The 21,980-nt window shown below is 43.5% G+C and overlaps 1 protein-coding gene across 1 annotated transcript in view; it reads left to right on the top strand.

Annotated features, from left to right (window-relative positions):
* The window catches only part of OGFOD1 (2-oxoglutarate and iron dependent oxygenase domain containing 1), a 29,892-nt gene that overhangs the window by 2,295 nt on the left and 5,617 nt on the right, over positions 1-21,980 (top strand). Inside the window, exons 3-12 of the mRNA XM_070760499.1 lie at positions 447-493; positions 1,861-1,961; positions 4,309-4,425; positions 6,780-6,871; positions 7,697-7,825; positions 8,906-9,019; positions 11,054-11,133; positions 13,289-13,548; positions 17,497-17,613; positions 18,365-18,423. Coding sequence (XP_070616600.1) covers positions 447-493; positions 1,861-1,961; positions 4,309-4,425; positions 6,780-6,871; positions 7,697-7,825; positions 8,906-9,019; positions 11,054-11,133; positions 13,289-13,548; positions 17,497-17,613; positions 18,365-18,423 — 1,116 coding nt within the window. The remainder of the gene's footprint in view (positions 1-446; positions 494-1,860; positions 1,962-4,308; positions 4,426-6,779; positions 6,872-7,696; positions 7,826-8,905; positions 9,020-11,053; positions 11,134-13,288; positions 13,549-17,496; positions 17,614-18,364; positions 18,424-21,980) is intronic.

Below are 21,980 nucleotides of genomic sequence, written 5' to 3'. Positions count from 1 at the left end.
TTGTGTCTAGTTGTTCTGATGTGCGGTATTCTATAGCAGTGTTTCCCAGCCTTGGCAACTTGAAGATATTTGGACTTCAACTCCCAGAATTCCCCACCCAGCAAATGCTGACTGGGGAATTCTGGGAGTTGAAGTCCAGATACCTTCAAGTTGCCTAGGTTGGGAAAACACTGCTCTATAGCATTGTTTGGAGGGTAGGAGTTGAAACAATTTATGTTCCGGATGTGAGGGGTCAGTAAATATTTTCATAGCCCTATTTTTGACTTGTGAAGTATGTCCGGGATATGAGATAGAGAGAATATACCTGTATTTATATGATTTTCCATTTAGTATTCACTTTGCTTAAAGACAAAGCTATTGGCCCCAGTTGTGATTGTACCTGTATGGTTTTCTGCTGTAAAAGTTTCCATTTCTAAATAATCTAATATGTCTTTCTTGTTGCAAAGTCAGATGACCTAAAGAAGAGAGGAGGTCCCCGTGTAGCAGCATTAAGGTAAATTAGCCCTGTTGCTTTGATTTGGTCATCAAATAGGATTGGCAAAATTATAATAGTTCCTAACTTGATAAAGTGGCAATCTCCACATTTAGATTTATTTATTTTGCAAAATAAGCAATCATAGTTTCTTCTGCAAATTATGGTTTAACAAATGCAGATTTAGCTCTGTGAAACAGCAGCCTGAAAATAAAGCCATGGTTGGCATTTCATTTACCCATTTAGAACAATTGCCTTAGTTTCCTTCATTGTTCAACTAGGTCAGCTTGAAATTTGTGTGTTGTTGATCAGAAAGGTTGGTAGTTCGGCAGTTCAAATCCCTAGCGCTTGTTACTTGTCCCAGTTTCGGCCAACCTAGTGGGTCGAAAGCATGTAAAAATGCAAGTAGAAAAATGGGGACCACCATTTGGTGGGAAGATAACAGTGCTCCACATGCCTTCAGCATGTAGTCAAATCAACCACATGACCATGGAATTGTTATCAGACAACACTGGCTCTTCAGCTTAGAAACAGAGATGAGCCCCCTAGAGTCAGGAACGACTAGCACATATGTGCAAGGGGAACATTTACCTATGTATAGCCCATCCCTCTCCACATTTATTCACCCCCTAGAGTCAGGAACGACTAGCACATATGTGCAAGGGGAACATTTACCTATGTATAGCCCATCCCTCTCCACATTTATTCACCTGGAACCATGAACATGCCCTTTATAGAGGAACTGGGCCCTATTTAGCTATAAAAGCTTACCTGTGTTGTAAACACACATTTTACTTAACTCTGGCAGCTCCACTGCATCTCTCTCCCAGGAAAATCACAAAAGTGATGGAAAGAAGTGTCGTGTGAACGAGCGTGTGTGTGTGTGTGTGTGTGTGTGTCCTCACTTCCTTGTCTCACCCTCCTTTTGGCTAAAGAAGGACGGCAAGAGAAGCATCCCTTTAGTCACTGATGGCATAGGGAGATTGGCAGCGATGGCATAGGGAGATTGGCAGCAGGAAAGCGGGGAAATCACCGTTACTTAATAGTAGAGGTGCGAAGAAAAACTTCTCACAAGTGTGAGAAGTTGTTAATTGCTTACACTTGTGAGCTTTTCTTTTCATTGCACAGATGAAACATTCCCTCGGGAGAAATTTTTCTTTTCATTCCCTGTGCAGACCAGCCGAGAAAGAGAATCAATAGAGCTGCCAGACTCAAATAAGATGTTTGGGCACAATTTGGGAGCGGCAGGGGTGGGCTGCGCATGCGTAAATAGTTGGGGAAGGGGGCTTATTTTGCCAAGGCTTATTATGGGGAGATATATTGTTTTCTGGGAAACACAGTAGAGCTGAGATTCCGCAAGCTCACCTGTCTTCTCTCTCATCTGTTAGAAAAATTCTTTTCGAAGAATTCCGGTCTTGGCTTTCTGACGTGATCCAGGTAGACCTAGAACCAACCATTGATCTGTCTTGTGCTAAATATGAATATACAGGTAAGCCAAAAATTAAAAGAACCCTAAAGGTATGAATCTATTGTGTTGCTGGAAGAGACTGTATGATACTGAAAAAGATAATTGAGCAACAGATTTGCCAGCACCTAAAAATAAATGGCAATTATTAGAAACCAGCATGGGTTTGTGAAAAACATCATGTTGGACAAACATTGTCTTCTTTGACAAAGTGACTAAGTTAGTGAATCAAGGAGATGCTGTGGACATAGTTTACTTAGACTTCAGTAAAGCATTTGACAAAGTAGACCACAGCTTACTTCTTGCTAAGATAGAACAATGTGAGGTAGCATCACCACTGGATGGATTTGTCATTGGCTGATCAACCACACTCAGTGTATGGAATTACATCCACGTGGAGGGAAGCATGCAGTGAGGTATCCCAAGATTCTGTCTTAGGCCTTGTTTTCTTCAACATCTTCATAAATGACCCAGATGAGGACGTACTTTAGAAGGGGAACTCATCAGATTTGCAGACAGTTCCAAGCTGGTGGGGAATTGCAAACACTTTGGAAGATAGGCTCAAGACCCCGAAGGATCTAGACAGACTTCAGCATTGGGCGACCAAGCACCCCATCCAGTTCTGCTCACCACAGTATTTTTTTTTAAATGCATAAGATGAATTATGATTGGAATCACTTAAGGGGAAGTTAAGAGGGAGAAAGAGGAAGTGGAAGGGAAGGAAGAAGAGAAGGAGTGGAGGGAAGAAGGAAGCGAGAGAGAAGGTAGAAGGAGGAGATGGAGATAGAGGGAGGGGAGTGTAAAGAAATGAGGAAACTTGGCAGAAACAAGAAACTTGGGAAACAAGAAAAAAGGGATAAATGTGTTGTTATATTAATTTGAATATTTGAATTTAGTAGTAAAATTGTGTTAGATGGTAATTACTAATATAAACATATATTCTTTCTTCTAAAAAAATCCTTTTTTTATCTTTATAAACTTTTATATAGGTTTAGATTTATTATGTTAAAATAGATATTTTCATTTTATATATTTTCATATATTTTATAGATGATGTTTTCTTTTTTATTATTATGATAATGACTTCTACTTTGAGCGGAGCGACTGTAGCTCCACTAAATGTTTTATGTTATGTTTGTTATGTTTGGCTTTGAAAATTAATAAAATATATTTTTAAAAAAGAAAAGAAATGAGGAAAAACAGACTGGTAAATAGATGCAAAATGGGATATTAATTCATGATAGATTGAATAAAAATGCATAATCATGTAGGCTTTGAGATGTCTTGTGAACATGGAAATTGTTGAGAATTTTTTTTAAAAAAAAATACTAAGACTTTAGAAAGTGCAGAGAACAAAGATTATAAGGGATCTGGAAGCTAAATTATACAATCAATGATTAAGGGAACTTGCCATGACTAGTCTAACAAAGCGAAGGGTTAGGAGTGATACGACAGCTGTCTTTCAATACTTCAGGGCAGGGGTCCCCAAACATTTTACACAGGGGGCCAGTTCACTGTCCCTCGGACTGTTGGAGGGCCGGACTATAAAAAAAACAGTCCTTCCTTCCTCTGTCCCTCCATTCATTTCATTCTTCCTTCCTTCCTTTCTTCCTTGTTCCCTCCATTTCTCCTTCCTTCCTTCCTCCTTCATTCCTCTCCACTTCTCCTTCCCTCCCTTTCTTTCCTTTTTCTTTCTTTCTCTCTCTCTTTTCCCTGTGCTCTTGTCACTCACTGGCGGGCCGGATAAATGGCCTCAGTGGGCCGCATGTGGCCCAAAGGCCGTAATTTGGGGACCTCTGCTTCAGGGGCTGTGGCAGAAAAGAAGGGGTTAACCTATTCTCCAAAGTACCTGAGGGCAGGGCAAGAAGTAAGAGATGGAACTTCATTGGAGAGAAATCCGAACTAGAACTAAGGAAAAATTTCCTAATGGTGAGAACAATTAGTCTTTGGAACAACTTGCCTCCAGAAGTTGTGTGTTCTCCCATCACTGCAGCCCTGTGATACTATGAAATATGAGGAAGATACTGTTGAATTGGAACGCAAACAACATATTTGGCCTTGGCTGCGAAGAATCAGCGCTCAACTGATGGTACACAATAGATTTGAGCTAGAGCCTTGTTGGCGCAGTGGTTAGAGTGCAGTACTGCAAGCTACTTCTGCTGATCACCGGCTGCCAGCAGTTTGGCAGATCGAATCTCAGTAAGCTCATGGTTGACTCAGCCTCCCATCCTTCCAAAGGGGATAAAATGAGGACCCAGATTATTGGGGGCAATAGGCTTACTCTCTGTAAACTGCTTAGAGAGGTCTGTAAAGCAGTATATAATTCTAAATGCTATTGCTATTGACTGCCGAAATTCCTGTTTTGTTCCAGATACCCTGCTGTGTCATGACGATGAGCTGGAGGGGCGGCGAATCGCATTCATCCTTTATCTTGTCCCCCCTTGGCATAAGGACGACGGAGGCACTTTGGATCTCTTCGGTACAGATGGTAGGATTTCGTTACTTTGCCTGCTTGGGTAGATTTTATATCGCACCTGTCCTACAGGATCTCAAGCCTGTTCTTCAGGGTTCCATTCTTCTATTCCTCCCCACTTCCATCTCTCTTTGATTGACTCCCTATATAACAGGATTCAAATGTCTTGAGTGCTGACTGCTCTCAAGCTACATATACAGTGGTCTCTTCCACTGACTGTGTTCTGGATTCTGGATAGAACTTTGGTTAAATTGGAAATAACGCTTACTGAATGCAGGATTTCATAAACAAAAACTCCATCTTTATTTCTCCTCTCCGTATTCAAAATGCATTACGGCCGTCAAATTGTTTCCTCTCTTATCTTAACGCTTAGAGCACACAAAAGCATTCCTCCAGACCTCCTCCCTTTTCTTAAGATTTATGTCTAGGCAGCGTAGTTCAAAGCAATAAAACAACTGTTAAATATCAGAGAATAAACTAGCTTACTTCGTAGCCGTATGGGCACATGTCCATCATGGATTTACAACATTGAAAACTCCTCCCTTCTTCCCCGCTGGCACCGGGACGTGACGAAGAAATCACTTCAGTAATTAACCCGTTCCTCCCCTTAATATCTCTTCCCTAACAATTGTTCCCTGCGCCTCTGTACCCTCCTGAAATGCAGATTTAACCATCTATTATCTGTCTCTTCTTCACTGGCATCTGGACTCATAGCAATGTCCTGTGGCTGGCCTCCCACCTGTTCTGACACCTGTAACCCAGGACCTGCCACTAATTCATAAACACTATCTGTATCAGAGTCAGCAAATTCTTTGCCATCCTCCAACTGACCAGAAGTATATACAACAGACTGTTCCTATTTTCTAGGGGTCCCCAAACTTGGCAACTTGAAGACTGGTGGACTTCAACTCCCAGAATTTCCCGGAAGAAGAATTCTGGGAATTGAAGTGCACCAGTCTTCAAGTTGCCACGGTTGAAGACCTTTGCTATGCTCCAACTTTTAGGAAGGCTTTTTAGTGCTGAAGCTGAGAGACGCCTCTGAATTGTTGGTAAATCAGGCTCAATCACAGTACTGCTGCGCTTCACAATTCAGAGTTCCAATTTGAGATGTTTCATAACCACAGAAATTATCTTTAAGCATTATTGGGGCTTTGGCTTTTTTTCCATATTGCAAGTCCCAAAGGTAATTTTTTTTCCTTGTTCTTTTTTCTTTTGAAGACGTTTCGCTTCTCATTCAAGAAACGTCTTCAGCTCTGACAAGATAGTGGGAGAGGGAAGGATTTATATGCCTTGCAGACAGGGAATATTAATCCTTCCAGCCTCCACTATCCTGCCACAGCTGAAGAAGCTTCTTGGATGAGAAGCAAAACACCTTCAAAAGAAAAAACAACAACAGGAAAGTCCAGTTGCAACCTGAAAAAGCAACTTTGGGATCACTGAGGATCTCTACAGATGGTTAGCTATACAATTTGGGATGAATGCCCTTGTAATAGCGAGGGATTAGGAATGGATTATAGGACTGTAGGAACTAGGAGCACTATTCAAGTGACCCCAGGGACACAGATAAACCTTCAAGTGCTTCAGTGACCCTCTAAAACAGTGGTTTTCAAGCTGGGGATCAGGACCCCTTTGGGGGTTGAACGACCGTTTCACAAGGGTCGTCTAAGACCACAGGAAAAGACAAATTTCCCATGGTGCTAGGAACTAAAGCTTCTATTCTGAATGTAACTGGATGACAAAATTAGAAAACAACTTTTGCCACTTTTTTGATGATTGATATTAGTTACTAACAAAATACTGCATTTTATTCATGGAAAATTAGATGGTACACTGTGTTGTTGGAATGTATGTTGAGAGAAAAATTTAAAAAAAATTACCCCCAAAAAACCAGTCCTTCCTTCCCGTCCCTTCATTCATTTCATTCTTCCTTCCTTCCTTTCTTCCTTGTTCCCTCCATTTCTCCTTCCTTCCTTCCCTCCTTCATTCCTCTCCACTTCTCCTTCCCTCCCTCTCTTTCCCTTTTTGTTCTTTCTCTCTCTCTTTTCCCTGTGCTCTTGTCACTCACTGGCGGGCCGGATAAATGGCCTCAGTGGGCCGCATGTGGCCCGCGGGCCGTAGTTTGGGGACCACTGGTGTGGTGTATAGTATGATACTTATGTTATTAGGGCCAGGTTGAGACTTGAATCCTTCTAGATTATAAACCAAGTCGTATTTGTAAACTTGGTTCTTTGGATTCCCCTGTCTCCAAGGCTTATTTTTCTTCTCTTTCATTCAGAAGCCAAAAAGGGGTGAAATGTAGACACAGTGGGAGAATTCCAGAGAGTTGTGCTTACTGGTACGTGTCTTGTATGTGCCCTTGTCCCTGGCAGATCATTTCCAGCCTTCGCAGATTGTGAAGTCTTTGGTCCCTTCCTGGAACTCGCTCGCTTTCTTTGAAGTATCACCCGTGTCCTTCCACCAGGTGAGCAATTATTCCTTTTTCTCCTCTTAAAAAGAGTGCAAAGGAAAACAACAAAGATAATTTGGGATTAAAACATATGGAGAATGGTTACAGGGATTGGGTATGGCTAATCTAAAGAAAAGAAGGACCAGGGGAAATAGCAGTCTTCCAATATTTAAGGGGATGTTATAAAGAAGAGGAAGTCAACCTATTCTCCAAAGCAGCTTGAAGGCAGGACAAGAGGCAATGGATGGAAACTACCATATTTTTCAGATTATAAGACGCTCCTTTTTCCTCCCTAAACGAGGTTGAAAATTTGGGTGCATCTTATACTCTGAATGTAGCTTTTTTCGAAGCTTTTGTCTAGCTGCTAACAATCTTCCCAGCTCTTACCTTGCAGGTTCTTTCATTGTTACTCTCTCCAAAGAATGTTATTCAGCCCTAAGTCTTTGCAGGCATTTTTTCATTGCTCTACTTGCTCCAAGTCTTTTTTTCATTGCTCTACTTGCTCCGAATAAGTTTCTTTCCAGCCCTAATGAGGTGCTAACGATGTCCCCAGCTTTTTACGAGCTTGCAGGCTCTTTCATTGCTACTTTTTCCAGATAAGATTTTTTCTAAGCCATAACCAGGGGATAAAATAATGTGCTGAAGTTGACCAGACTAAGGACGATAGGCAGGTTTTTTTCTCCCTATTTTCATCCCCAAAAACTGAGGTGCGTCTTATACTCCGAAAAATGTGGCAATCAAGGGGAGAAATAACCTAGAAACGGGGAGAAATTTCCTGACAGCATCTTTGTCTGAGAAATCAGTGCTTACATGTTCTTCTGCCCTTTTCCTCTATGCCAGGTCTCTGAAGTCGTTTCCAAAGAAAAGTGCCGCTTGTCGGTGAGCGGCTGGTTTCATGGCCCCTCGGTTGCAAGGCCGCCACGTCATATCGAGCCACAGATTCCACGAAGCCCCCACATCCCTCGCGATGTAAGCTGCTTGCTACCTGCAATATCTGCCTTGTTCTACAATTCTTTTGATTCTTGGGGTCTGATCTACCAAGGAGAAACCTTTACATTATCTCTGGAAAGGCTATTTCTGCCTTGGCTCTCATGTTTTATCTTTATCCTAACATTTGAGGGGGGCAAGTTGGGAAATAGTTCCTCCAAATAGAAGCTGCAGTTTGTAATTTTACGCTTCGCCTGTGATAGACACTGCAGTGTGGTTTTGAGGATGATGTGTTGACTATCAATCAGTGAAGGGCTGCAAAAAGTTTTACTACCACACTGTGGGAATGGCTTATTGTGTGGGTGTGGCTTGATGGTCATGTGACTTGCCCGCCATGTGACCAGGTGTGAGTGGCTTGACAATCATACGACGGGGGGGTGGCTTAAAGATCATGTGACTGGGTGGGAGTGGCTTACCGACCAACATAAGTTTTCAGATAGGTGCTTGGATGCTTTTTCACATTAAGTCACATTATCTGAATAGCCACAAAAAGGACAAATGATAGACAGCATTATTTGTTGAGGAGCACAGTAACATTTTAAGGTTTTGTATTGAACCCGCAAGGTTCAGTATGATAGCAGATTAGACAAGTAGTTCAATTTTCTTTAATTGCTATAAAACGTCTAGATAATGATTAAAATGTTTAAAGTGCTTATGGGTAAAATACACTATTTCATTATTTCCTATTTTAAAAGCAATTAAGGATCATATTAAGGTACTAGAGAAGATAGGACAATAAAAAAAACTATTAAGTATTCAATAAATACTACCCCATTGCGTTTGCCCCCCCCTCCACCCCCATCCCCATTGCGGCAACAGCCCATCACTGTTACCAATACATGCTGGACCTGGTGAACTTTAAAATGCTTGGGTTGGCAGGAGAATTCTGGGAGTTGAAGTCCATACATCTTAAAGTTCACTTAAGTTAAGAAACGCTGTACTGGCAGAATTTCTGGAAATAATAGCAACAGAGAACAAAGGCGGTTGCTTTGGGATAAGTTGATTTTTCACTGCCATGGCGTAAATGTTGGTGTTGTCTTCCGTCCCTCCACATTTTTCTAGCATGAAATCTTATATGATTGGATCAACCCAATTTATTTGGACATGGATTCCCAAGCACAGATCCAGGAAGAATTTGAAGATCGATCTGAGACCTTACTGAAAGACTTTCTGAAGGTGAGGAGATCAGCGCATTTATTTATTCATTCATTTTTTAATACATTTTCACATTTATTCATTGGATTTATATACCGCCCCTTTCCAAGGACTATAAGTGTCCAAGGACTTATTGGTTGCAAGATGATAAAGGCAACAGGAACAATCCCTATTCTCATCTTTCTTTTCAGCTTCAAATGGCAGTCTGAGAGGTGCCAATTACAGATAGTCCTTGACTTATAACAATTTGTTTAGGGACCTTTCAAAGTTACAACCCATAGTTACAACGGCAACAAACAAAGTGACATATGACTTGTTTTTCACACATACCGTGTTTTCCCAAAAATAAGACCCTGTCTTATATTTTTTGAACCTCGAAATAAGTGCTTCGCCTTATTTTTGGGGAAGTCTTATTATTTTGAGGCACCTGGAGCAAGATGGGGCTCCTGTTGCCGTCTTACCTGATTTTCAGCTCTTAACTATCTAATCCTAACTATAGAAAATGGAAGGGACAGGCTGCGCGTGCGTTTAAATATTTTGTGGGGAGGGCTTATTTTGGGGGGGGGGTATTTTTGGAGGAGGGCTTATTTTCAGGGAAACAATGCAACATCTATATGGTCATGTGAATAAAATTCCCGGAGGTCACGTGGTCTGTGTTTTTTGTGAACCTCTGGCAAGGAAAAGTCAACGGAGAAGCCAGATTCGCTTAACAACCATATTACTAATAACTGCAACAATTTGCTTAACAACCATGACAAGAAAGGATATAAAAACTCAACCGTTTTTCGGAGTTTAAGACACTGGAGTATAAGACACACCTTAGTTTTGGGGAAGGAAAATAGGGGGGGAAATCTACCTACCAGGTATTCGTCTGGCTGAAAAAAACCTTTTCGGAGGGAGTAGCAATAAAAACAAGCCTGCAAAGACTTAGGACTGGCAAAAAACTTCTTCAGAGAGTAGGAATGAGAAAATCCTGCAAGTCAGGAAGATTGTTTAGCACTTCGTTAAGGCTGAAAAAAACCTTTTTTGGAGGGAGTAGCAATGAAAACAAACCTGGAAGAGCTGGGGAAGATCATTAGCATCTCATTAGGGCTGGGGGGGGGGGAAGCTTCGAAAAAGCTACAGTTGAAATATAAGATGCACCCAAATTTTTTGCCTCTTTTGGGGAGGAAAGGTGCTGTCTTATACAGTGATACCTCGTCTTACAAACGCCTCGTCATACAGACTTTTCGAGATACAAACCTGGGGTTTAAGATTTTTTGCCTCTTCTTACAAACTATTTTCACCTTACAAACCCACTGCCACTGCTGGGATGCCCCGTCTCCAGACTTCCATTGCCAGCAAAGCACCCGTTTTTGTGCTGATGGGATTCCCCTGAGGCTCCCCTCCATGGGAAACCCCACCTCCAGACTTCCGTGTTTTTGTGATGCTGCAGGGGAATCCCAGCAGTGCAAAAATGGGTGCTTTGCTGGCAACGGAAGTCCAGAGGTGGGGTTTCCCAGCGAGGGGAGCCTCAGTGAAATCGCAGCATCGCAAAAACACAGAGGTCCAGAGATGAGGTTTCAAGGATTTTGGTGTTTTTGCGATGCTGTGATTTCACTGATGCTCCCCTCGCTGGGAAACCCTACCTCCGGACTTCCGTTTCCACCGAAGAGCTCATTTTTGCGATGCTGGGATTCCCTTGCAGCATCGCAAAAACACAGAAGTCTGGAGGTGGGGTTTCCCATGGTGGGGAGCCTCAGAGGAATCCCAGCAGTGCAAAAACGGGCGCTTCGGCTGGCAAAAGGGGTGAATTTTGGGCTTGCATGTATTGATTGCTTTTCCATTGATTCCTATGGGAAACATTGTTTCGTCTTACAAACTTTTCACCTTAAGAACCTAGTTCCGGAACCTATTAAGTCCGTAAGACGAGGTATCACTGTACTCTAAAAAATGCGGGTACCTTAAATTCGACCAAGGAATTCATTCCATCAGGCTCGTCCATCAGCTGCTCTTGCAAACTGCCTGTTTCCAAGAGCTTGTTTCCGATGTGCTTTCCTTGTGCTTGGTTCCTAGAGAGACAAGTATCAGCTGGTTTGCAAAGCTCTGAAGATGGAAGGACTCACCTGGAGCACTAGAGGGCCTCCCAACAAAAGGTAAGGATGTTTCAAGGCTGCGCCACTCCCAAATGAGCAGTTGTGTTCATCTGAGCCGTTTTCCAGCCACCACAAACCTGTGCCAGCTGGATTTGGCTCTTATTCCAAGATATCCGTGAATGGAATGTGAGACTCTTATGAAACTGGATCATCTTGAGAATTTCAGTTAATCCAACTGGTCGTCTTATATACAATTCTTTATAGAATAGGGCAAGTGTGATTTAGGCACACACGAAATGTGTCTTTGGTGTACATGCTCTTAGTGTACCCAAGGAAAATAAAATGCATTCCTCAAGAATAAAAAGACAACATTTGGTGATAGTCAAGGTTACTAATAAGCTATCAAATAGCACTAGGAAATTGAAAGATATAAGCAAGATGGTTATAATAATGTGGGAAGAGATAGATATGAGTAAGGAAGAGAAGAATACTAGTAATGCAGACAGTGTGTAGTTTGACAGTGGGTTCTTTTGTAATTTTTTCTCCACAATTTCCATATATATATACAGGGTGTGGACAAAACAATGGAAACAGTTGACTTTTTGGTATAATGTTTGAACATGTTCAAAGCAATCAAAACGTGACATATTTTAATGTTTTTTTAATTCTGTTATTTGATATGTTTTTTAAACTACCTTTTTTTTACAGAAATTTAAGGAAATTGGTTATAACCTTCTAGAAATGGCAGACCTCTCAAACTTTCAAAGAGGCCAAATTGTTGGTGCTCGAATGGCAGGCACCAGTGTAACAGAAATGTTTGGCCTTTCAAGAGGTAGTGTCTCGAAAGTCATGACTGCTTTGGAAAGAGAAGGGAAAACGTCCTCAGCCAAGCACAGGTCGAAAGTCGAAATTGTCTGAGAGAGACCGTCAGACTCTAAAGCGAATTGTTAGAGTGGGTCACAAGACCGCAGCTCCTAAAATCACTGCAGAGCTCAATAGGCACGTACAGAACCCAATTTCCACAAAAACTGTTTGAAGGGAACATCACAAATCTGGATTCCACGGAAGAGCTGCAAGGTGTTTCCATTTTTTTGTCCACCGCTGTATACATATGGAGCAGTAATTATATTGAATTCTACTGTATGGAGCAATATGAATGCAATATCAGGGGTCTTCAATACAATTATATAAAATGTGAACAAATGTGTGTTTTTCTTTTACATTTAGTTTTATGTATGTTATACACTGAAGACAGCATTTAATTTCATTGTACGAGGTGCAGTGACAATAAAATAAACTACTAGTTCAACATCCAGATGTAACAACTGTGGTGATTCACTTAACAGAGGTGGCAAGAAAGGTGGGAAATGGAGCAAAACTCACTTAATGAGCCATAGCAGCACAGTGATTAGAGGGCAGTACTGCAGGCTACTTCTGCTGGCTGCCTGCAGTTTGGCAGATCGAATCTCACCAGACTCAAGGTTGCCTCAGACTTCCATCCTTCCAAGATGGGCAAAATGAAGACCCAGATTGTTGGGGGCAAGAGGCCAATTCTGTAAACCACTTAGAGAAGACTTTAAAGCACTATGGAGCAGTCTTAAGTGCAATTGCTATTGCCGTTCCTACCATCCATCCATGATGCAATACAGGGGTTAGAATGCAGTCTTGCAGGCAAACTGCCCAGCCAACTGCCAGCAGTTCGACCCTGAGTGGCTCAAAGTTGACTCAGTCCTCCACCGCTTAGCAACAGAAATGTTAGGCTCATAGAAACGTAGAAGATTGACGGCAGAAAAAGACCTCATGGTCCATCTAGTCTGCCTTTATACTATTTCCTGTATTTTATCTTGGGATGGATCTATGTTTATCCCAGGCATGTTTAAATTCAGTTATTGTGGATTTACCAACCACGTCTGCTGGAGGTTTGTTCCAAGCATCTACTACTCTTTCAGGAAAATAATATTTTCTCACGTTGCTTCTGATCTTTCCCCCAGCTAACCTCAGATTGTACCCCCTTGTTCCTGTGTTCACTTTCCTATTAAAAACATTTCCCTCCTGAACCTTATTTAACCCTTGAACATAACTAAACTCAATTATGATCATAACTCCAGTGCCGTGTGCATTAGTTGTGCTGTGTTAGCAGAGCCTTTCAGCAAAAGTATTTTGAAGAAAGAAGGTGTAGGAAAGTCCACATTAATAAAGCTTACTGTCTTTTTAGGCATTATGAGAAAGCAGAGGAGAAAAACTTGCCGGACACTTTAAAAGAGTGTTTGGAGCTCTTCCGGTCTGAGGCCTTGTTCTTGCTCCTTTCCAATTTCACGGGCCTGAAGCTGCATTTTCTAGCCCCAGAGGAGGAAGAAGGAGTAGGAGAGTCTTCTGAAAGCTCACAAGGACCCAGCAGTCGAGAGGAAGGGAGCAATACAGACTGTATGGAGGTACCAGGCTGCATCTCCGAAAATGAGGACAACCAAGGAAACGGTATGTTGAGCTTTTCAGACCTACACTTAGTCTGTCCGTCAGTACAGCACAAATCACACCTTGCCCAAAGTCTTTAGTAACCCATATCTATGATATTATTATTATTATTTATTAGATTTGTATGCCACCCCTCTCCGTAGACTCAGGGCAGCTCACAGCAATGATAAAAACAATATACAATGACAAATCTAATAGTTAGAATCTAAAATAACAATAATATCTCTTCCTCTTTGATGTGGGCATTTTGAGAACTCACTAGGTAGGTTTATTACTGTTTGATCTAAACCAGTGGTCCCCAAACTTGGCAACTTTACGACGTTGTAAATTGAGGACTCCCTGTAGCAAAGGTCTTCAAACTTGACAACTTTTAAAACTTGCGGACTTCAACTCCCAGAATTCTCCAGCCAGCATAGCTTTCTGGGAGTTGAAGTCCACAAGTCTTAAAAGTTGCCAAGTTTGAAGACCTCTGACCTAAACTCTTGATTCTAAGCCATTTTTTAATTTGAAACATACACACATAAAAGACATAGAAACACACATTTGAGACATTTACCTCCCCATTTCTATCAGAAGGTCTGAGATATGTACATGTTTACATTTTTTTAAATTAACATTTATGCTGGCGTATTTTTGTTTTTAAATTTCAAATAGAAATACTTTTATCTGTTATTAATCTTTTAGATTCTAAGCCGAATTCTAAGGTGGTAGGTTGATTGGTAGAAATTGGGCAGAATCTTAAAAGTAAGCTGCTTCTCTTTTTTTTTTTCCCCACCAAAAATGGACACCCCCCCAAAAAAAAAAAATTATTACCACGGGTACATTTGCTGGAATTCCTTGGGAGCACAGAAGGGTATAGGGGGCAGTTTAATTTTTTTCGTGCATTTTTGTTGTTGTTGTTGTTTTCATTCCTGGGTGAATTTGAAATCTGCCAAGTCTAAAGAAGAGCCAAGTTGTCTCCCATTTAATTCTGTCCAGAATGATTCTGAATGAGAGCGGCTGGGCATGTCGAAACAGACCCCGTTTCAGGATGTTGAGGAATTCCACTCTCCCTTAGTTACCCGCTTGCCCTGCCAGGACACAACCTCAGCACTGTTTACCACCAGAGAGAGAGAGAGCCGGGTCTCTCGTACTTCCGTCTGGCTCTGTTTATTGATCTGGCTTTGTGTGTACAAATCGTTCCTCCCCACACAAGTTGAGGTGGAAACAGAGGCCTTTTCATCCCTCGGGAGTAAACATCAACAGACCTTGGGGGCACCAGCTCTTCCTACGTTTCAACATAATTGAGTTGGAAGGGACCTTGGAGGTCTTCTAGTCTAACCCCCTGCTCAAGTAGGCGACTCTATACCACTGATGTCGAACCTTTTTGCCCTCAGGTGCCGAAAGCACACACGCGAGTGCCCACACCCATAATTAAATGGCCCCCCTGTGCCCATCCGTGCATGTGACACACACACACACACATACACAGCGTCCCATTTGAGGCCTAGGAAGCCTCCCTGAAGCCTCTGTAGGCCAAACAGCCCATTTCCAGTGGGCCCAGTAGGCCCGTTTTTTGCCCTCTCCAGCTTCCAGAGACTTTCCTGAAGCCTGAGGAGGGTGAAAACAACCCCAGCCCGGAGGCCGAAAACTCTCTCCCAGAGCCTCTGCACAAGCCCTGTTCACGCCTGGCATCCAAAGCGTGCCACGTGGAGACTCCCAGGAGGGGAGGAGCAGCTGGGTGGGGCCTGCTGAAAAACCAGTGGCCACCATGTACATGCACTCTGGAGCTGAGCTAGGGCAACACGCCTGCCATACGTTTGCCATCTTGGCTCTATACCAGTGATGTCGAACCTATGGCACGGGTGCCACAGGTACACAGAGCCATATCTGCCGGCACATGAGCTGTTGCCCTAGCTCAGCTCCAAGGTGCATGTGTGTGCCAGCCAGCTGATTTCTGGTTTGCACACAGGCATTGAATTATGGGTGTGGGCACTCACACATGCACAATAGCGCACGCCCATGCTCCTTTGGCACCTGAGGGGAAAAGGTTCGCCATCTCTGCCCTATATCATTTCAGACAAATAGCTGTGCAGCCCCCTCTTAAAAACCTCCATTGATGTAGCTCCCACAATTTCTGAAGGCCAAGTCTGTGCCACTGCTTAATTATTCTCACCGTCAGGAAATTTCTCCGCAGTCCTAGGTTGCTTCTCTCCTTGAGAATGTATTTGACTCTCTCTTAAGTAACAAAGAATGAAACCTTATAGGTACTTTTCTATATATGAATATTTGAATAGAAAATATTTAACATACATGTCAACCATCCTGTTGACTATCAGTTTCTACAGCCTCTCGGTAGCACGTTTTAAATATCCTATGTAAATATATAACTTTCTTTCACGTTCAAGTGCTCATTAAATAAGTTACATTTATATATATATATATTTGTATTTGTTGTTATCCTCAAATATTCTTAGTTACCATTCATTTATACATTCATTTACTGTTGTATGTCATTTTAATAACGGTTCATTTGTTCCTTTCAAACTATTAACTGAAAGACTTGTAAGATTACATATATCAATTCTTGACTTTAAATCAACCCCCTTATTATTCTGCAGAAGGAAAATCCAACCTCTGGGTCAACTTTTTCAGTCTTTTCCCTCCCCTCTCCACCTGCAAATCCAAATGAAATCAGAAACATCCTGGGGTGGGGGTGGGGGGGGTAATCACTTGCTTTCAACCACAAAAGTAGATCAGGTGTCAAGAGATTTGTCTTTTTCTTACAATCTTACAGCAAAAGAAAAAAAGAAAATCAGAACTTGAAACCCCACCCAACCCCGGAAATAGATTTAGCATTATTTAATTCACGAGAAGCAAATCTTGCCAAAACCATTGTAAGGGACTCACATCGGGAATTTGAAAGATAAGACAGCTGTTTCAAGATGCTCCTGAGCATTGCAATTCATTCTGTCTCTTAAACCCACTTAATGAATAACGCTAATAATTATTCTCTATAGCTTTTTCTTCAGGGAGCGTCTTTAAACAACGAAGAAGCACCGTTAAGGAGATTTTTGCCTAATGGTGCCCTCCTTCCAGTCCATATTAAAAAATAGTTGTCTTCAGTATCAGCCTGAAAAGAGGAGGTTGCTGAGCCCATCCCATCCATGTGAAATTTCAGAGTTTCCCAACTTCTGGTGGGCCCAGTAGGATCATGTTTCACCCTTCCCAGACTCCAAAGGCTTCCCTGGAGCAGGGAGGGTAAAAATTTATTTTTTATTTATTTATTTTGTCCAATACACAATGAGGGTTTTAGTGGGTATATATCTATATACACATAGTAAAATACATGATGAAGGTTATAGAGGAGATACTCATAGTAAAATATATCTAAGAAATAATAGAAAAGAAGATATAGTAATAGAACATATCAATGAAAGAATAGAAGAAGAGATATAGGAATAGAAGAAAGGTATAGGAGATATAGGAGAGCAATAGGACGGGACGGAAGGCACTCTAGTGCACTTGTACTCGTCCCTTACTGACCTCTTAGGAATCTGGATAGGTCAACCGTAGATAATCTAAGGGTAAAGTGTTGGGGGTTTGGGGATGACACTATGGAGTCCGGTAATGAGTTCCACGCTTCGACAACTCGGTTACTGAAGTCATATTTTTTACAGTCAAGTTTGGAGCGGTTAATATTAAGTTTAAATCTGTTGTGTGCTCTTGTGTTGTTGTGGTTGAAGCTGAAGTAGTTGCCGACAGGCAGGATGTTGTAGCATATGCCCTGCCCCATCCTCCTGGAGCTCTCTGGAAGCCATAAATGCCCACCCAGGGCCTCTGTGCAAACCAAAAATCAGCTGGTCAGCACACACACATGCACGTTGGAGCTCAGCTAGGGCAACGGCTTGCATGCCAGCAGTTATGGCTCTGCTTGCCAACATCATCTGTGTTTTTTCCCCCTCCCCTCAGGCGTCCCTCTGTGCGCTGGTGAACTGAGACGCTGGAGAAGAGGATGCTACACCCTGATCCACGATGCCCAGAAAGCAGAGTTTGCCCTGGATCTGCTGCTCTTCTGTGGGGTGGAAGGTTGGTTTCATTTTTTAAGGTTGTCCAAAACCGTTCATGGGCAGAGCTCTTCCTGGCACAAAAGGAATTAAACTCAGCCACTCCCAAGCAAGAGGTTATCTGCTCACTGACTTTCAATGTCACCTGACATTGGCTAGGCTTGGAGTCCCTTCGTTTTCAGTCACTTGTTTTTATCCACTATTGCAAGAAAATAATCCAGTTAACCAAGGGAGGGGGAAATCCTTTATGCCTAGATGACAAAATTTAATATCTCCCTAGAAACTGTCCCAAAGGTGTTTTTTTCAAGAGGCAACTGGACTTGGTGGGTCTTGAATTGCATGGTGGGGAATGGAAGAATGGAAATCCAGTCAGAGCTGAAGAAGTTTCTTGGATGAGAAGCGAAGCGTCTTCAGAGAAAACCCAGAAAGTCCAGTTGCCTCTTGAAAAAGCACCTTTGGGATAACTATGACTTGGTTGACTGAGAACCTCGACAGACATCCCTGGAAACTGCTTTCAGATGTTGTATACTTCTCAGAATCTAAATCCATCACTAGACCTTTTCCATTGAATTGGCCAACCCTCTTCTCAAAATCAATTTTAAAATCACCTTAGTTACCAATGTTGTTCAGCCCCCGCCCCAGTCTCCTCTAGAGATGGGCAGCACAAAAATCAACTAAAATAAATAAACCTTAATATTTGTTTTTGGGGGGCAAATGGATTTGTTTGTGGCTGCTCGCTTTAAAATTTAAATGTGATGTTCATTCCTTTTAAGACTGGGACGTCGAATCGGGAGGCTTCACTTCATACATTGCAAAAGGTGAAGATGAAGAGGTAAATGTTATTTTTCGCCCCGGGCACAGGTGATCTTGCTCCAACCACAGGTCGTTTTGAAACTTGCCATAAGCTCTTTCCTACCCCTCCCTTTCTAGACGTCCAGCCTTGGGTAGTAGCTCAGGGCTCCTTCTTAAAATCCTAGTCAACTGCTTTACCTGCATGTGACAGAACTCTGCATGCCACTTGAAAAAGCAGGGTTTCCTGGTGGTCTTAGCCTCATTATCATACAAGGGTCAGTGAAGAAATAAAAGGAATCTCTGAGCCCAGAACTACTGTTGGGTTTGTGATTGGGCGGCATAGAAGTTGAATTAATAATAATATAATTAATAATAATAATATGATAATGTATCAGAGAAACTAGGCAAAATTGGAGCACAGGGTGAAGCAATCATAAATATTCTACAGCAGGGGTTCCCAAATTTAGCAACTTTCATACTTGTGGACTTCAACTCCTAGAAGAACCGTTGTACTCACCTGAACGGTCTTCTCCAGGTCCTGGAAGGAGAGTCCATCATGGGTTTAGCTCGAGTCTTATTGGTAGGGACTGAGTTATAAATTAATATAATTATCATATTAATTAGGTACCGCCCCCTTGCTGCCCCTGTACCTCAGTTTTAAAAAACGAAATCAAGTAGTAACAGAAATTTATTGAACAACCAACCACAACCAGTAACTGAATGCCACAATAACCATGGTTCAATGGGAGGGTATGGACTCTCCTTCCAGGACCTGGAGAAGACCGTTCAGGTGAGTACAACGGTTCTTCTCCCATGTCTCTGGAAGGAGAGTCCATCATGGGATATACCCAAGTTCCAGAGTTCCAGGGAGGGAATCATTGAATCATGTCCTAGTAGGATCACACACTTGCTGTAAAACTCTCCTCCCAAAGGACGCCTCGGCCGAAGCAAATGTGTCCAGTTTATAGTGCCGTATAAAGGTGATAGGGGAGGCCCACGTGGCCGCCCTACAGATGTCCTCTATCGATGCCTGTGTAGCCCATGCCGCTGAAGTAGCGGCACTTCGTGTCGAATGAGCCGTGATTCCACTAGGCAATGTCCGGGAATCTGCTTTGTATGCCTCTGTGATACAAAGCTTCAACCACTGGCTAATGGTCTGCGAAGACACCTTGAGGCCCAATCGATGTTGACTAAACGAGACAAACAGAGCCTCCGACTTGCGGAAAGGAGCAGTGCGCCTAATATAGAGTTTCACAGCTCTGCGCACGTCTACCTTATGCCACTTAAGCTCCAGCGGATGTGACCCGTGCACGCAGAAATCTGGCAGGACAAGTTCCTGTGTCCGATGAAAATGGGTGTTGACCTTTGGTATGAACGTTGGGTCCAAACGGAGGACAACCTTATTAGGATGAAACGTACAGAGGTCCGGCCTTACTGACAAGGCAGACAGTTCCGACACTCGTCGTGCCGATGTAATGGCCACCAAGAACGCAGTCTTAAGGGATAACATCCTTAAAGAAACCGTCCTCAGCGGCTCGAATGGTGGCGCTGTGAGCGCTTGTAATACTATGGTCAGATCCCAAGTAGGAAAACGTCGTATTGGTGGGGGATGCCGATTGGCAGCCCCTTTCAGAAAGTCCCTGATCAAGGCATGGTGAGCCAACGAACCACCATTTTCAGGTCGAACAATCGTTGCCAAAGCTGCCACCTGTCTTTTTAAGGTGTTGGGAGCCAGTCCTTTCTCTAGGCCGGATTGTAAAAATTCCAACACCACTACTACACTAGCGTCCTGCGGTCGCTGATGTCTATCCCTACAAAAGGTGGTGAAAGCGGTCCAAGTGGCCTGGTAAATCCTAGTCGTTGAAGGCCTCCTGGCCGACTGGATGGTAGTAATGACATTCTCAGGAATATGCCAGGCTCTCAATCTGTCCCCTTCAAGCGCCAAGCGGTCAGATGGAACCACTGTGGCTCCGGATGAAAGATTGCTCCCTGAGTGAGGATGATTTGGTCGTCCGGAATCCGCCAGGGTGGAACGATCGAGAGTCCCATTAGGTCGGCGAACCAAGCCCTCCGCGGCCAATGGGGTGCCATCAGGATGATCTCCGCCTGTTCCACTATGATCTTCTCTATCACCTTGGGAATGAGTGGTGTTGGCGGGAAGGCGTATAGCAGTTCTTTGGGCCACGGGGAGTGTAAGGCATTGGTCCCCTCGGCTCCTGGCGTGGGAAACCTGGAATAAAACCGGGGAAGCTGAGTATTGTACGTAGTCGCAAACAGATCCACAGTCGGGCTGCCAAACCTTTTGGTCACCTGCTGGAACAACCGCGGGGTTAGGCTCCACTCCCCTGGGTCCACTGTTTGTCGACTTAGCCAATCCGCCTGAGTATTGGCGTCCCCCGCAATGTGCTCCGCACGGAGAGATGCCAGGTGGACCTCTGCCCAGTCGAAGAGGAGCTGAGTTTCCTCCATCAGTCTGAGAGATCTGGTCCCCCCTTGGTGGTTGAGATGCGCCCTGGTCGCGACATTGTCCGTACGAACCAGCACATGCCTTCCCTGAAGGAACGGAGTGAAAGTTAGCAGGGCGAGGCGGACAGCTTTCAGCTCCAGGAAGTTGATATTCGTTGGGGTCAAGTCCTGGGGAAGCCACAACCCCTGAGTCACGTGACAGTCCACATGTGCCCCCCAACCAAGGAGGCTTGCATCCGTGGTCACAATGACTTGATGTAAATGGCCAAAGGGAGACCCTTGGTGTATTGCCCGGGACTGCCACCATTTCAAGGAGGCCCGCAGGCGACTTCCTACAGTGACCAGTCTGTGTGTATGACTGACCCGTCGTTTTTGGTACGGGAGTAATGTCCATTGCAGCGTGCGAAAATGATACCGTGCCCAGGGAACAATGTCCACGCATGACACTAGTGTCCCGAGCACTTTGGATAAAAGGGCCAGCGTTACCATCCGCTGGTGCTGCAGCCTGTTGACTAAGGTCTGAATGTTGCGTCGTCGTTCCAGTGACAGGTAAACTTCCATGGTGGTGGTGTCTATCACCGCGCCGAGATGAGTAATAGTGGAGGTGGGGAAAAGGTGACTCTTTCCCTCGTTTATCGTAAAGCCATGTTCCTGCAACAGTGTTAACGTGGCTCGTAGGTCTCGCTGCGCAGTCGCCAGATCCCTGGCCAGTAAGAGGATATCGTCCAAGTAAGCGATTAGTCTTATCGATCGGGACCGTAAGAAAGCGATCAGCGAGTCCAGTAACTTCGTGAAGGTACGCGGGGCGGAGGATAGGCCAAAAGGCATTGCCCGGTACTGGTAGTGCGTCCCCTGGACATAGAACCGGAGATATCTCCGGTGTCCCGGATGGATGGGGATATGTAAATACGCCTCCTTCAGGTCGATGGATGACATGAGATCTCGGTTCCTGATTGACGCGAGAATGGTGCGAAGGGAGGCCATTTTGAACCTGCGGTATAGCACGTACCTGTTTAGGCGTTTCAGGTTCAAAATTAGCCTGCAACCTCCCGATGACTTGGGTACTATGAAGACCCTGGAGTAGAACCCCATGCCCTCCATGTGGGTTGGCACCTTCTCGATGGCGTGGAT

This window comes from Erythrolamprus reginae, chromosome 9 (genome assembly GCF_031021105.1).
Source record: "Erythrolamprus reginae isolate rEryReg1 chromosome 9, rEryReg1.hap1, whole genome shotgun sequence".
NCBI lineage: Eukaryota > Metazoa > Chordata > Lepidosauria > Squamata > Dipsadidae > Erythrolamprus > Erythrolamprus reginae.
The sequence above is the reverse complement of the archived record's forward strand: the minus strand, read 5'-3'. Positions and strand labels throughout refer to the sequence as shown.